The 17,341-nt window shown below is 44.8% G+C and overlaps 1 protein-coding gene across 5 annotated transcripts in view; it reads left to right on the forward strand.

The window, feature by feature from the left end:
- LOC140486093 (uncharacterized) overlaps positions 1 to 17,341 on the forward strand; it is a 36,906-nt gene that overhangs the window by 4,778 nt on the left and 14,787 nt on the right. For all 5 annotated transcript variants that reach the window (XM_072584749.1, XM_072584750.1, XM_072584747.1 and 2 more), the window contains exons 2-3: positions 9,144 to 9,179; positions 11,953 to 12,282. In XM_072584749.1, coding sequence (XP_072440850.1) covers positions 9,144 to 9,179; positions 11,953 to 12,282 — 366 coding nt within the window. The remainder of the gene's footprint in view (positions 1 to 9,143; positions 9,180 to 11,952; positions 12,283 to 17,341) is intronic.

The raw sequence follows: 17,341 nt of genomic DNA on the forward strand, positions 1-17,341 counted from the left end.
AGTTTAATGCGGAAAATTGTGATGTGATTCACTTTGGAAGGAATAACAGGAATACAGAGTACTGGGCTAATAGTAAGATTCTTGGCAGTGTAGATGAGCAGAGAAATATTGGTGTCCAGGTACATCAATCCTTGAAAGTTGCCACCCAAGTTGATAGGATTGTTAAGAAGGCATACGGTGTGTTAGCTTCTATTAGTAGAGGGATTGAGTTTCATAGCCACGAGGTCATGCTGCAGCTGTACAAAACTCTGGAGTAGCCACATTTGGAGTATTGTGTACAGTTCTGGTCGTCGCATTATAGGGAGGATGTGGAAGCTTTGGAAAGGGTTAAGAGGAGGATTTACTAGGGTGTTGCCTGGTATGGAGGGAAGGCCTTATGAGGAAAGGCTGAGGGACTTGAGGCTGTTTTTGAGAGAGAGAAGAATGTTGAGAGGTGACTTAATGAGCCATATAAGATAATCAGAGGGTTAGATAGGGTGGACAGTGAGAGCCTTTTTCCTCGGATGGTGATGGCTAGCACAAGGGGACATAGCTTTAAATTGGGGGTGATAGATATAGGACAGATGTCAGAGGTAGTTTCTTCACTGAGAGAGTAGGAAGGGGCACTGCAATGGCAATTAGCTCACCAATTTTAAAGGCATTTAAATGGTCATTGGATAATCATACAGATGATAATGGAATAGTGTAGATCAGATGGGCTTCGGATTGATTCCACAGTTCAGCGCAACATCGAGGGCCGAAGGGCCTGTACTGCTCTGTAATGTTCTACGTAAACAGCTCCTTCACTACCTTGTTTACCTGTGATGCCATTTCTATAGAACTACGTATCTGAACCACTCAGTCTCTCTGTTCAACAACACTCCCCAGGGCCCTACCATTAACTGTATTAGTCCTTCTCTGGTTTGTCTTCCCAAAATGCTACACCTCACACTCATTTAAATTAAACGCCATCTGCCACTCCTTGGCCCACTGGCCCAGCTGATCGAGATCCCATTGTTCTCTTAGATAAGATAAAACATAGAAACATTGACAATAGGTGCAGGAGTAGGCCATTTGGCCCTTCGAGCCTGTATCACCATTCAGTACGCTCATGGCTGATTATGCAATCTCAGTATCCTATTCCCGCCCTCCCCCAATATCCCCTTGATCCCTTTAGCTGCAAGGGTCACAACCAGCTCCCCTTTGAATATATCTAATGAACTGGCCCCAGCAGCTTCCTGTGGGAGAGAATCCCACAGGTTCACAACTCTGAGTGAAGAATTTCTTCCTTTTCTCAGTCCTGAATGGTTTTGCCCTTATTCTTAGACTGTGACTCCTTATTCTGGAATTCCCCAACATCAGAGACATTCATCCAGCATCTAGCCTGTCCAGTCCCATCAGGATCTTGTATGTTTCTTTGAGATCCCTCCCATTCTTTTGAACTCCAGCAAATACAAACCCAATCTATCTAGTCTTTCCTCATATGTCAATCCTGCCATCCCAGAATCAATCTGGTGAACCTTCCCTGAACTCTCTCAATAGCAGGAATGTCCTTCCTCAGACCAAGAGATCAAATTGCAAATAATATTCAAGGCGCGGCCTCACCAAGGTCCCGTGTAACTGCCACAAGGCAACCTTACTCCGATACGCAAATCCTCAAATCCTCTCGCTATGAAGGTCAGCATGCCATCTCTATGCCAACCTTCAGCAACTGTTCCACCATGTCACCCAGGTCTCATCAGCTTTTTCTAAACTGCCACCATTCAGATCACAATCTGCCTTCCTGTTTTTGTGACCAAAATGGATAACCTCACATTTATCCACATTATATTGCAGTTGCCCACTCAGCCAGTCTGTCCAAGTCACCCTGCAGCCTGTTAGCATCCTCCTCACAGCGCACACTGCCACCCAGCTTAGTGTCATCTGCACATTTGGAGATATTGCATTCAATTCCTTCTTCCAAATTAATAGATATTTTGAACAGCTGAGGTCCCAGCACTGAACCCTGCACCACCCTACCCATCTCGTGCCTGCCACTCTGAAAAGGACCTGTTTATCCTGACTCTCTGCCTGCTGTCTGTCAAGCAGCTGTCGGTCGATGTCTATACATACCCTCCAATACCACGAGCTTTAATCTGTCATGTGGAACCTTGTCAAAAGCCTTTGCAACATCTACTGATTCACCATTGTCCACTCTACTGATCATATCCTCAAAACATTGCAGCAGACTTCCTTTAGTGAATCTATGCTGACTAGGTCCAATTCTGTCACTGCTTTCCAAATGCTCAGTTATTAAATCCTTAATGGTTCACTCAGTATTTTCCCCACCACCAATATCAGGCTAATCTGCCCATAATTTGCCATTTTCTCTCTCCTTTCTTTTTTAAGTGTTACATTAGCTCCCCTCCAGTCTATTGGAACTCTTCCAGAGTATACAGAATGCTGGAAAATGATCACCAGTGCATCCAATATTTATAGGGACTTAAGTAGTCTGGGATGCAGGGCATCATGCCGGGGGAGGGGGGGGGAGGTGGGGGGGATTTATTGGGTTTTAATCCCATTAAATTTCCAAATATGCTCTCTTACTCAATGTGGGAGCTCAGGGACATGTCTGATGCCCATGGCTCCTTCACGTGCAGGAAGTGTGTCCAGTTGTAGCTCTTGTTAGACCACATGACAGCTCTGGAGCTGTGGATGGACTCACTTTGAAGCACCCGTGATGCTGCAGGAGCTGTGGATAGCACGTTTAGTGAATTGGAAGGGCTGTCGTCATAGGGAATTCAATTGTAAGGGGAGTAGATAGGCGTTTCTATGGTTGTAAACAATATCCCCAAATGGTACGTTGCCTCCCAGGTGCATGAGTCAGGGATGTCTCGGATTGACTGCAGAAAATTCTCAAGGGGGAGGGTGAACAGCCAATTGCTGTGGTGCATGTAGGCACCAATGATATAGGTAAAAAATGGGAGGAGATCCTATAAGGTGAACTTAGAGAGTTAGGAAATAAATTAAAAGGTAGGACCTCAGGGGTAGCAATCTCAGATTGCGATCAGTGCCACATGCTAGTCAGAGTAGGAATGATAGAATAATCAGGATTAATGTGTGACTTGAGAGACGGTGCAGGAGGGAGGGGTGCAGATTTTTTGGGACATTAGGACCGGTTCTGGGGATGTGGGACTAGTACAAATTGGACAGTCCACACTGGGGCTGGACTGTAACCAATGTCCTTGGGGGTGCTTTTGCTAACGCTGTTGGGCAGGGTTTAAACTAATGTGGCAGGGGGATGGGAACCAAATGAGGTGGTTAATGGACAGTAAGGAGTGAGTAACTAAAGCCTGTAAGGAACAAGGTGATGAAGTCAGCGTGACTAAGGGGAAGAGGAGGGAGGGAGCAGATGATGAACATAAAGGGACAGGTGGTCTGAGGTGCATTTGTTTTAATGTAAGAAGTGTACTAAATAAGGCAGATGAACTTAGGGCTTGGATTAGTACCTGGGAGTGTGATGTTATTGTTATTATTGAGACTTGGTTGAGGGAAGGGCATGATTGGCAACTAAATATCCCAGGATATAGATGCTTCAGTTGGGATAGAGAGGGAGGTAAAAGGGGTGAAATAGTTGCATTACTGGTCAGAGGGGATATCACAGCTGTGCTGAAGGAGGGCACTATGGAGGACTGGAGTAGTGAGGCAATATGGGTAGAGCTCAGAAATAGGAAGGGGGCGGTAACAATGTTGGGGCTGTACTACAGGCCTCCCAACAGCAAGCGTGAGATAGACGTACAAGTATGTAAACAGATTATGGAAAGATGTCGGAACAACACGGTGGTGGTGATAGGAGATTTTAATTTTCCCAACATTGACTGGGATTCACTTAGTGTTCGAGGTTTAGATAAAGCAGAATTTGTAAGGACTATCCAGGAGGGTTTTCTAGAGCAGTATGTAAATAGTCCAACTCGGGAAGGGACCATACTGCATCTGGTGTTGGAGAATGAGCACGGCCAGGTGGTTGAAGTTTCAATAAGGGATCAATATTCCCAAAGTTTTAGAATACTCATGGACAAAGATGAGAGTGGCCCTAAAGAAAGAGTGCTAAATTGGGGGAAGGCCACCTATACTAAAATTTGGCAGGAGCTGGGGAATGTAGATTGGGAGCAGCTGTTTGAAGGGAAATCCACATTCGATATGTGGGAGGCTTTTAAAGAAAGGTTGATCAGAGTGCAGGAGAAATATGTTCCTATGAAAATGAGGGATAGAAAAGGCAAGATTAGGGAATCATGGATGACAGTGAAATTGTGAGACTAGCTAAGAGGAAAAAGGAAGATTACATAAGGTCTGGGTGACTGAAGACAGATAAAGCTTTGGAAGAATATTGGGGATGTGGGACCAATCTGAAACAAGGAATTAAGAGGGCTTAATAGGGTGATGAAATATCTTTAGCAAACAGGGTTAAGGAAAATTCCAAAGCCTTTTATTCATATATAAGCAGCAAGAGGGTAACTAGAGAACGGGTTGGCCCGCTCAAGGATAAAGGAGGAAAGTTATGTGTGGAGTCAGAGAAAATGGGTGAGATTCTTAATAAATACTTTGCATCGGTATTCACCGAGGAGAGGAACATGGCTGATGTTGAAGTTAGGGATAGATCTTTGATTACTCAAGGTAAAATTGGCATGAGGGAGGAAGTGTTGGGTATTGTAAAAGGCATTAGGGTGGACAAGTCTCCAGGTCTGGATGAGATCTATCCCAGGTTACTGAGGGAAGTGAGAAAAGAAATAGTTGGGGCTTTAACAGATATATTTACAGCATCCTTGAATACTGAGGAGGTCCCAGAGGACTGGAGAATTGCTAATGTTGTCCCCTTATTTAAGAAGGGTAGCAGGAAAAATCCAGGAAATTATAGACCTGTGAGCCTGATGTCAGTGGTAGGAAGGCTAATGGAGAAGATCCTAAAGGCTAGGATACATACCCATTTGGAAGAAAATGGGCTAATCAGTAATGGGCAGCATGGTTTTGTGCAGGGAAGTCATGTCTTACGAACCCAATAGAATTCTTTGAAGAGGTGACAAAGTTAATTGATGACGAAAGGGCGGTAGATGTCATATACATAGACTTTAGTAAGGCATTTGATAAGGTTCCCCATGGTAGGCTGATGGAGAAGGTGAAGTCACAGGCAGTCCAGGGTATACTAGCTAGATGGATAGAGAACTGGCTGGGCAACAGGAGACAGAGAGGAGTAGTGGAAGGGAGCTTCTTAAAATGGAGACCTGTGACCAGTGGTGTCCCACAGGGATCTGTGCTGGGACCCCTGTTGTTTGTGATATACAGAAATGATCTGGAGGAAGGTATAGGTGGTCTGGTTAGCAAGTTTGCAGATGACACTAAGATTGGTGGAGTAGCAGACAGTGAAGGGGACTGTCTGAGAATGCAGCAGAATATTGATAGATTGGAGAGTTGGGCAGAGAAATGGCAGATGGAGTTCAATCCGGACAAATGCAAAGTGATGTATTTTGGAAGATGCAATTCAAGAGCAATTTATACTGTAAATGGAAAAGTCCTGGGGAAAATTGATGTACAGGGAGATCTGGGTGTTCAGGTCCATTATTCTCTGAAGGTGGCAACGCAGGTCAGTAGAGTGATCAAAAAGACACATAGCCTTTCCTTTATTGGACAGGGTATTGAGTACAAGAGTTGGCAGGTCATGTTACAGGTGTATAAGACTTTGGTTCGGCCACATTTGGAATACTGTGTACAGTTCTGGTCATCACATTACCAAAAGGATGTGGATGCTTTGGAGAGGGTGCAGAGGAGGTTCACCAGGATGTTGCCTGGTATGGAGGGTGCTAGTTATGAAGGGAGGTTGAGTAGATTAGGATAATTTTCATTAGAAAGATGAAAGTTGAGGGGGGACCTGATTGAGGTGTAGACAGGGTGGATAGCAAGAAGCTTTTTCCAGAGTGGGGGACATAATTACAAAGGGTCATGAGTTCAAAGTAAGAGGGGATATGTTTAGGGTAGATATATGTAGAAAGTTTTTCACGCAGATGGTGGGGTGGGTGCCTGGAATGTATGACAGTGAAGGTGGGGGGGCGAGGGGGCGCACAGGAATGATTGCATCCTTTAAGATGTATCTTGACAGATATATGAATGGGCAGGGAGCAAAGGGATATCGATCCTTAGAGAATATGCAGTAGGTTTAGATAGAGGATGTGGATCGGCACAGGGTTGGAGAGCTGAAGGGCCTGTTCATGTGCTACAATGTTCTTTGAAACCGGAGCAAACTCACGCAGACACAGGGAGAATGTGCAAACTCCACACAGATAGTCACCCAAAGCTGGAACTAAACCCAGGTCCCTGGTGCTGTGAGGCAGCAGTGCTAACCAGTGAGCAACTGCACTCTCCTGGCCTTTCCCTTAGTTCCCTGACTAATCAAGAATCTCTCTGTCGCAGTCTTAAACTCTGTTCCCCTACACAATGCGGCAAGGAGTTTCAAAGACTTACCATCCTCTGAGAGAAGAAATTCCTCCTCATCTCAATCTTCAATTGGCATCCCTTTATTCTGAGACTATACCCTCCGGTCCCAGACTCTCCCATGAGCTGGAAACATCCTCTCAGCATTGACCCGGTCAGGCTTTTATATGTTTCAGTGAGATTACCTCTCATTCTTCTAAATTCCATTGAGAAGAATCCCAACCTGTTAAGCCTTTGCTCATAAGGTAATCTCTCTGCCCTGCGGACTGTGCTAATAAGAAGCCTGCAGATTTCTGCATTTTCCAGGTAGTACAATGGCTCATTACATCAGCAAACAATGTGAAAATAATCAAGCTAACTCTTACAGTCAGCCATTGAGCATTGCTGATTAATTTAGCTTTGATATAACTCTCTCATCGTCACTTTATACAGAATAGTACACTAGTCTCACACATACACTGTCTGTCTCTCACACACTCCCTCACACACATACAGACTCCTCTCTCTCTTACAAAACTGACACACTATCTCACACTTGCATGTGTATCCTTTCTCTTCTGCTGTTACTTTTTTCTCTCTCACAGACACACACTCTCTCTCTCTCTCTCATTTGCACTCTGACACAGACGCACTCTGTCTCTCACACAGTTTGTCACACACGCTCATAGATATTTACAGTAAAACCCTCATAGCCACTGATTTGGTTTCAGTTATCCGTGGTTTACCGTGGTCCAAAAATATTACATGGAACATTCCAGAAATAATTCCAGGGGGCTGCTGGGGAGGTAGGTTTCCTATTTAAATGATAGGGTTCACCATGATCTGTGGCTTCGGGCATCTTGGAACATATCACTCTCAGATACGGGGGGAGGGGGCACCTGAACACACATGTTCTCTCTTTCTCTCTCTCACACACTCTCTCACATAAAACTTTCTCAGACATACACACACTGTCACTCTCTCTCACACACACGCGGTGAAACATTGAAACATAGAAAATAGCTGTAGGAGTAGGTCATTTGACCCTTCAAGCCTGCATCACCATTCAGTCCAATCATGGCTGATCATGCGATCTCAGTATCTCATTCCTATAGCAATACACTGACTCCTCCTTCTCTTACAAAATAGACTCTCTATCTCACAGACATGTGCACATTCTTTCTCATGCTCTCTTAACACTGTCTTTCTCACACTCTCTCTAATAGATACACACACATGTGCCCTTTCACATCAGAGGGACTTAGATATGATGCAGAGCTGGGCTGAGGAGTGGCAGATGGAGTTCAACCCTGCCAAGTGTGAGGTTGTCCATTTTGGAAGAACAAATAAGAATGCGGAATACAGGGTTAATGGTAGGGTTCTTAGTCAGGTGGAGGAACAGAGGGATCTTGGGGTCTATGTACATAGATCTTTGAAGGTTGCCACTCAGGTGGATAGAGTTTGTAAGAAGGCCGATGGAGTATTATCGTTCATTAGCAGAGGGATTGAATTCAAGAGTCGTGAAGTGATGTTGCAGCTGTACAGGACTTTGGTTAGGCCACAGTTGGAGTACTGTGTGCAGTTCTGGTCGCCTCACTTTAGGAAAGATGTGGAAGCTTTGGAGAGGGTGCAGAGAAGATTTACCAGGATGTTGCCTGGAATGGAGAGTAGGTCATACGAGGATAGGTTGAGAGTTCTCGGCCTTTTCTCGTTGGAACGGCGAAGGATGAGGGGTGACTTGATAGAGGTTTATAAGATGATCAGAGGAATAGATAGAGTAGACAGTCAGAAACTTTTTCCCCGGGTACAACAGAGTGTTACAAGGGGACATAAATTTAAGGTGAAGGGTGGAAGGTATAGGGGAGATATCAGGGGTGGGTTCTTTACCCAGAGAGTGGTGGGGGCATGGAATGCGCTGCCCGTGGGAGTGGTAGAGTCAGAATCATTGGCGACCTTTAAGCGGCATTTGGATAGGTACATGGTTGGTGCTTAATCTAGGTTAGAAGTTCGGCACAACATCGTGGGCCGAAGGGCCTGTTCTGTGCTGTATTGTTCTATGTTCTATGTTCTATATTCTATATACACACTCTGTCTCTCACATCTCTCTCCCACATATTCTCTTGCACACTCTCTCTTGCCCATTCTCTCATACACTTTCTCAGACACATATACAAACACACACTCTCTCACACACACAGATTCGTCTCAAAAAACAGACGCAGTCTCTCTCTATTTCACACATGCATGTGCACACTCTCTCATGCTGTCTTACTCTATCTTTCTCCTCTCACATACTCTCTTACACACAAACTGTCTCCCAATCTCTCTCCCTCACACACACACACACACTCACCATCTCTCTCCCTCCCACACACCCGTTCACTCACACATACACACACTCTCTCACACACACACATGTTCTCTCACTATCTCTCATTCGCACACAAACACATACATACTGTCTGTCTGTCTCATGATCTCATACACACTATCAGTATCTCTCTCATACACACATACCTACACGTGCGTACTTTCTGTCTCATACTCTCACATTGACACACACTCTCTCTCACTTACTCTCACACACTCTCTCCCACACATAATAACACACACACACAGTCTCTCTTTCTTGTATACACTTAGCTAGATTTAGAATGAGCACACAACAGACTCTAGCCCTACCTGTTATTCTTTAATTATTATTTCTTTTTTCTCCTCCCTAGTCCATCTTCGTGGTCTCATCGGACAGGAAGATGTGTGTAAGTATGCATCTATGAAATGTTGTTCATATTAATGTTCATATTGTAACCCTCATATAATTAGTTATCAGAAACATTTCTTTGGCCAAATTGAACAAATTCCTGGAAACTGCATGCCAACAACTGTTATACATTAGTTCAGAGTGATTTGCTTATCTCAAGTGAGCCTTGCTTATTTTTTGTTGCAGTGTTGATTGGGTTCTACTCTCGTTTTAATGAGTGCGTACACTGTTACAAAACAGAGAAAGACAGTTGAATCAAATCAGCCTTCCTACCTCTGTATTGCAAGACAGCAAAATTAAAACCTTCAAAGACCTATAAAATTGTCCTCAATGACTCCTAACCAGGCAAATCCCAGACTCTGCAAATAATCAACTCTAGACAGTGTTTACATAGCTTAAACAGAAGACTCAGCGAATTATTAATAATATAGTAGCTGAAGCACAGCAAAAGTTAAAGTACAAAATAATCTAATTGATGTCTATGATTTAAACTGAATTACCATTATATAATAGGCAGACAGACAAACTGGAGTGTCAGAGGTTGAGAGGCGACTTTATGGAAGTTTATAAAATAATGAGGTGTATAGATAAAGTCTTCTGCCGAAGATGAGGGATTTCAAATGTAAAGGGCATATCCTTAAAGCAAGAGCAGAAAGATTCAAAAAAGACATGAGGGGCAATTTTTTTTACACAGAGGGTGGTTTGCTTGTGGAATGAACTTTCTGAGGAAGTGGTGAATGTGGGTACAATAACAATGTTTAAAAGACATTTGGATAAGTATATGAATAAGAAAGGTTTGGAGGGATATGGGCCAGGCTGGTGGGACTATTTTAGTGTGGGATTATGTTTGGCATGGACTGGTTAGACCGAAGGGTCTGTTTCCATGCTTTATGACTCCATAAAACTATAAGGAAACACTATCTCCAAGTCTATTTTGTCAATCCCCTTTCATATGTACCTTAATTAGATCTTATTCTTCTAAACTCCAGACAGTCGAAGTCCAAACTGCTCAATCTCTCCTTACATCAAGCTTTTATCTGTGGAATCAATCTAGTGAACTTTCTCTGAGCTGCCTCCGATGCAGCTATATCCCTCCTCAAGTAAGGAGACCAAACATCTTTGACTTCCCAACTTATGTTCTCATCTGCATGCATGCCTACATGGATTTATCTGGAGGCGATAAAGGCAATGGGCATGCTGGCAATACAAATTTTGCCTTTTGTCTTCAGGGTCATGAAAAGTGATGATTTAATTGACAAATAATTGATTTAATCTCCAGAATCAACTTGTGTTCTTCCTCTGAACTACCTTCAATACAGCTACATCCTTCCTCAGGTAAAGGGGACCACAACTGCTCTCAGTAGTCCAGATGTGGTCTCAGCAGCACCTTGTACAGCTGCAGTAAGACATCCCTACTTTTATGCTCCAATCCCATTGAAATAAGAGTCAACATTCATAGTGCCATAGGTCTAACCAGTCCATGCTGACCAGGTATCATAAACTGAATATTTTCCTGCACTTGGCCCACATCCCTGAAATACCTTTCTGTTCATGTACCTGCCTGATTGTCTTTTAAAAATTGTAATTGTTCCTGCCTCTACCACTTCCTCTGGCAGCTCGTTCCATATTTGCACCACCTTCTGAGAAGTTTTTCCCTCAAGTCCCCTTGAAATATTTCCCCTCTCACCTGAAATCTATGCTCTCTAGTTTTGGACTCCCCTACACTAGGGAAAGGGCAATTCACCTTATTTATGCCCCTCATGATCTTATAAGCCTCCATAAGGTCACCCCTCAGCCTTTAACATTCCAGGGAAAGGAATCCCAGCCTATCCGGGCTCTCCTTATAACTCAGACTTGCAGTTCAGCAATATTCTTGTACACTTTTTTTTCTGTACACTTTATAGTTTAACAACATCTTTCCCAAAGTAGGGTTACCAGAATTGCACGCAGTAGTCTAAAAGTGGCCTCACCAATGTCTTGTACAACCGTAGCATGATGTCTTAACTTCTGTACTCAGTAGTCTGACCAGTTAAGCCAACTTTGCCAAATGCCTTTCTTTAGCCCTTCCTGCTACATGGATGGCACAGTGGCTGAGCAGTTAGCACTGCAGTTCATAACATCAAGAACCTGGGTTCAATTCCCACCTCAGGCAACTGTCTGTGTGGAGTTTGCACATTCTCCCCGTGTCAGCGTGGGTTTCCTCCGAGTGCTCCGGTTTCCTCCCACAGTCCAAAAATGTACAGGTTAGGTGAATTGACCCATGGTGTTAGGTGCATTAGTCAGGGGTAAACATAGGGGTGGGGGAATGAGTCTGGGTGGATTGCTCTTCAGAGGGTCAATGTAGACTTGTTGGGCTGAAGGGCTAGTTTCCATACTGTAGGGAATCTAATCTAAGGCATAGATTGCTTCCCCTGTGTGCTGCTGTCTGTGTTTCTGCCCAAGTCCCTCCCTCCCCCAAGTCCCGTTGTGTAGCTGCTTCCTGCACTGTTTCTCCATTTAAATAGCCTTCTGATCTTTTGCTCTTAAATGGACTGCTTCACATTTTCCCTCATTAGAATTTGCTAACTTTTACATTGAAGGTCATCGTTAACATCTTAATTCCTGGCTATCTTTGAATTCAAATCCCGGTATCTGCCATGGTCAGATTCCAGCCTGTGTCCTGGAAAGTTACATGGGTCTCTGGGGTTACTTTTCAAAAGGTCTGAATGTCCCTGTGTATAATCGTTGTTGTGAATTACTGTGCCATTTCCGGACATCTCTTTCTATTGCAGACAGACCCTCGCCACCAACTATTCATAAATTCCCAGCACCACAGTCCAGTTCAGATGGTCAAGTTATTGCCATTACTTGCAAAGGTGATATTCACTCCAGTGAGGGCACTTATTACCTGTACAACAGTCAGCATCAAAATTACACACAGTTCCTTCACCTAACTAGAGACGAGAAGACGGCGACATTTACAATCAAGTTGGGAATTCACTCCTTTGGAAATTACAGCTGCAATTATAAAACAAAGATTTTCGGAAATTGGGTGTATTCCCCATTTAGTAAACATGTTTCCATTACTCAGGAAGATGAGTGGCGATACAAAGCAGAACAAGGTGAGATGTTTTTCCACTGTAATACCTGACCTTTCTGTCGATGAATAAATTACAGATTTAAAAACGGATTTATAGTTAAGAATATTCCCACATTATTCTTACAGAAGAGGCCTTGTGTCCCATCAGGCCTGAACTGTCAAAAGTAAATCCATACTAGTCCCACTTGCCAACATTAGGGTCATAGCCTTGGATGTCATGACATTCCCATGAATGTTCTGTCAGCAAGGACTTCCTTCATTCATGGGACATGAGCATCTCTGGCTGGGTCGGTGATAGTGCCCGTCTCTATTAGCCCCCTGAGGAGACAGTTGTGAGCTACTTTGTTGTATTGCTGCAGTCAGTCCATGTGCCATCCAGTTTCCTTCCTTTTCAGTCCCCCTTTGGGACAGATAAAGTTTCCAATATAAAACACAAAACAGCAGGATGCTGAAGATCTGAAACAGAAGTGACAGATGTAGTTTAATTCAGATGAATGCTACATTATGGGAAAGCAAATCTTATCAGGACTAATACACTTAATGGTAAGGTCCTAGAGAGGGTTGCAGAACAAAAAGACCTTGGAGTGAAGGTTCATAGCTCCTTGAAAGTGGAGTTGCAGGTAAATAGGATAGCAAAGAAGGCATTTGGTATGCTTTCCTTTATTGGTCAGAGTATTGAGTACAGGAGTTGGGAGGTCATGTTGCAGCTGTACAGGTCATTGGTTAGGCCACTGTTGGAATATTGCGTGCAGAACTAGAGGGCATAGGTTTAGGGTGAGAGGGGAAAGATATAAAAGAGACCTAAGGGGCAATTTTTTCACACAGAGGGTGGTACGTGTATGGAATGAGCTGCCAGAGGAAGTGGTGGAGGCTGGTACAATTGCAACATTTAAGAGGTATTTGGATGGGTATAGGAATAGGAAGGGTTTGGAGGGATATGGGCCAGGTGCTGGCAGGTGGGACTAGATTGGGTTGGGATATCTGGTGGACATGGACAGGTTGGACCGAAGGGTCTGTTTCCGTGCTGTACATCTCTATGACTCTAAATAAAAGTACTGGAGAAACTCAGCAGTTCTGGCAGGGTCTGTGGAGACAGAGGAAAACAGAGTTAATATTATACATTATAACTACAGGAAGTGCTGGAGAAACTCAGCAGGTCTGGCAACATCTGTGGAGAGAGACAATGTAGTGATTGGAACAAAGGTCTGGTGGATCTCATTGACTGTGAGATCCTTGATTGGGATTGTTAAGCTGGGCCAATCAGGGAGCCCTGGCTGACACAGACAGGAGATTCAGAGTCTCGTCATTCTAGGGACTGGCTCTGAGCTAGCTGGTCAGAGCCTATGCATTGTACATTTGTGAATAAACAGTGAGTTGGTGACAGGATACCAGACTCTGTGCAGTTATATCAGCATCAAGAGAAACAGTCGACTCCTGAAGAAAATTCGCTCACAGCCGTCGTCTTTGAGTTACGCTAAGTATTTCTGGGAAGTTTGATTTGGGAAGTTTGATTTGTTCGATCCTGCTGTCAAAGCCACAGTCCAATACGTGCTAAGAATGCAAAATTTACTTTCCAGGCAAATGACATTGGGGCAGATGAAAAGAAATGAGTAATCCTTCTGACTGCTTGCAGACCTGCAGCAATTTCAGTTATCATCAGGAGCCCGTCTTTCACTGAGGTACCAGATACTAACACCTTTCAAGAATTGATGGCCTCCAAAATGGAGATGCTATCAGTTTTATTTGGCTATTTGAGAATAGGATTAATCCTTTTTGGGATTTTTGACAAGGTTAAGACAACTGGCAGAGGCCTGTGATTTTGGGTTCACCCTGAATGGGACGCTGAGAGGCGGTTTGGTATTTGGGATTAATGATGTAACCATGCAAAAATGCCGACTAGCTGAAGCCCAACTGGACTTCAAATGGCACTGCAACTGGCTTTGTCAGTGGAAAATGTGGGAGGTGAAGAATGTGAGCTACAGGGTACCCCAATGGAGGTTGACACTCATCTATCTAACTGAGCTTGGGGAGCACAACTTTAGGCAATTGCAGAGCCTAACAGAGGGCATACCTTGAGTAGAGGGGCCTCAACCAGCCAACAACAAAACCCAAATGTTCTTCTGGCTCTAAGCTAACAGGCCCCTGCCTGCTGCGCTTTTCCAGCACCACACTTCTCAACATTGTAGTTGCCGCCAATATTCAGACTCGAGACAGCGAAACAGTTGTTCGAGGTCTGACTTCAGTGGGAGAATCCATTTCTGGAAAGTCCATCGACATGTGGTTGGGAATAATTAAATTGCCTAGCAACATCAAAATCAGAGCCGATTAAAATTAATGTTTTGGGTTCAGTGACCCTCAGAATGAATCACTATACCCGAAACTTAAGCTCTGATTTCTCTCCACAGAGACTGCCAGACCTGCTGAGCTTTTCCAGCATTTTCTATTTTTGTTTCTCATTTCCAGAATCTGTATTTTGGTTTCCAATTAAAATTAGTGGCTAGTTAAATGGTTACCTAGTTCTCATGCAGGTCATCGCTGGTGCCCCTGTAGCTGTGGTTGTGGAACCAATCTTTAACAAGATTAGTTCTGAACTCCAACCTTTACATGTCACCTGATGAAGGAGCGTCACTCCGAAAGCTAGTGTGCTTCCAGTTAAACCTGTTGGACTCTAACCTGGTGTTGTGTGATTTTTAACTTTGTACACCCCAGTCCAACACTGGCATCTCCAAATCATCCCTGGGAATCATTACAGATGAAGAGTAAGCCTTTGGTTCTAGTCACCCATGAGAACTAGTTGGTGCAAATACTGATTGTAGTAAGAGGTTCAGGCACAAGCTTGATTGGACAGAATTGGTTGAGAAAGATACAACTTCTTTGACTCAAAATGACCTGAGTGAAGTTCTCATTAAATAGCCAGAAAGGTTTGTAACAGTATACAAGATTGCCATTTGGGATATCATCAGCCAGTGTCTTTTTCCAATGGGTGATGGAGAACATTTTACAAGGTCTACCCCAGGGTGCCTTTGATCTGAATGACATGATAATAACCAGGAAAACCAATAAAGAGCACTTGGAGAAATTAGACATAGTGCTTAAATGTTTCTGCCAGGCAGGCGTACACATTAAAATGGTAAAAAGTGTGATTCAGGTACCCCGACTTGAGAAGACTTTTAAATTTTTCTTTTAAAACACTTGTACAATGAAAGGAGTGTGATCAGTTCTCCAATTTCAGGGTTTGGATTGGTTTGGTTTTAGCAAACAGACTGTTTGCGGCTGCTGTTCAAGTTTTTTAAACTGCTAGAGACCCCGAGAACATCTCCCTGCCGATTCTCTCCCTCTCTGACATCGTTCCTGTAAGAACCTGTGTTTGAGTTTACGTTATTTTGCCAAGCCGGTGTTTATGAGGATGTTTCAAGTATTTGGAACAGCATCACGAAGTAGCGATAGAGTCGACTGGGTTTTCAGACAGGTTAAGTTATTCTAAATTCATGGCTCTTTTACTCGTGTTTCATTCGGTAGTCTGTAAATAAATCCTGTTTTGTTTAAAACTGAGCAGTTAAGCCAGCTGCATCTCACCTGGAATATCCACTCTACACCTGCCTAGAACAACTAGAAAAGTGAAGGTATGGGCTGCTTTCTTGACCTGTTTTGAGGGGATCTGACCTGGTCCACACCAACTGGTCATTGTGGATACCCAATAAAAGTGGTTAAGCATGCATACAGTTCATTCAGCAAACACAGGGGGTGACAATTGAAGATTGTGCACCAGGTTTAATCTGATACTCCCAGACCTGGGGTGGAGGGAGGGGGGTGTGAAGCAGTAGCAGGAACGCCAGGTCTGCCACATGCCTCCTTCTAAACGAGAGAGACAATTTACTTCAGGGGATGAAGTTTCATGTCAAAAACCACAGAAGTTGTCCTGTACGGGTACGAAGCAAGGTCAACACAAGATCAGGTCCTGTGACATACCAAGTTCAGGTGTCACGATGTGGAGGAACTGGTGTTGGACTGGGGTGGACAAAGTTAAAATCACACAACATCGGGTTATCGTCCAACAGGTTTATTTGGAGGCGCTAGCTTTAGGGACTAGCCTCTACTCGGCACATTGGCGAGACCAAGCAGAGGCTACGGCAACGGATGAATTGACACCACACAACAATCACCAGACAGGAGGGTTCCCTCGCAGTCGGGGAACACTTCAGCAGTCCGGGACATTCGGGTGACCATCCTCCAAAGTGGTCTATGGGACAGGCAGCAACGCAAAGTGGCCGAGCAGAGAGGCTGATAGTCAAGTTCAGTACCCATGGAGTTGGCCTCAACCAGGACCTTGGGTTCATGTCACACTACAGGTGATCCCACGGCATTATACACACACACACGCGCACTTCTACAGACCCACACACTCTCACGGGTCCCGATACCCAGCATGAGCAAAACCAATGTAGTGTACAAAATCCCATGCTGCCTGGGACTCACCTCGGGCCCCTCCCAGGACATCCACGACTGCCGCTGTTGTTAGAGGCCCACCTCCACTGCTGCTGCCTGGGACTACATTTTGGGGCTGCCTGGGACTTGCCCTGGGGACCCTCCCCAACAGGTCTGCCCCCACCGCTACGACCAAGGGCCTACCTGGGATTCGCCCGAGGCCTGCCTCCCCAGGACCTCTGCTGCTGCTGCTGCCAGAGGCCCACCTCCACTGCTGCTGCCTGTGGCCTACCAACATCCAGCAGCAGAGTATGGCGAGCCTGAAGGTCGCAGGGTCCAGCCGCACCTACGCCGGGGTAGCCACTGCCTTAGGCTCGGCTGTCCCAACCCCGGCCGCAACCACAACCCCCTTCAGTCACCTAACTAAATGCTTGGGGGTCAAGGCCTATCCCCACCCCAATGTGACCATCGGGGCCTGCAACAAGGCCATGGCTCGTGTGGTCGGCCCACAGGCCATCGTCGCTGCGGCCCAGATGTACAGGAAGGCCGTCTTTTTCCTGAAGACCGAGCAGGCGGTCCACCTGGCAGTGGAGAGGGGGCTCACTGTGGGCAGGACACATCTGCCCATCGACCCTTTGGAGGTTACAGCCCAGAGG

Source organism: Chiloscyllium punctatum, chromosome 15, assembly GCF_047496795.1.
Source record: "Chiloscyllium punctatum isolate Juve2018m chromosome 15, sChiPun1.3, whole genome shotgun sequence".
In the NCBI taxonomy this organism is placed as follows: domain Eukaryota; kingdom Metazoa; phylum Chordata; class Chondrichthyes; order Orectolobiformes; family Hemiscylliidae; genus Chiloscyllium; species Chiloscyllium punctatum.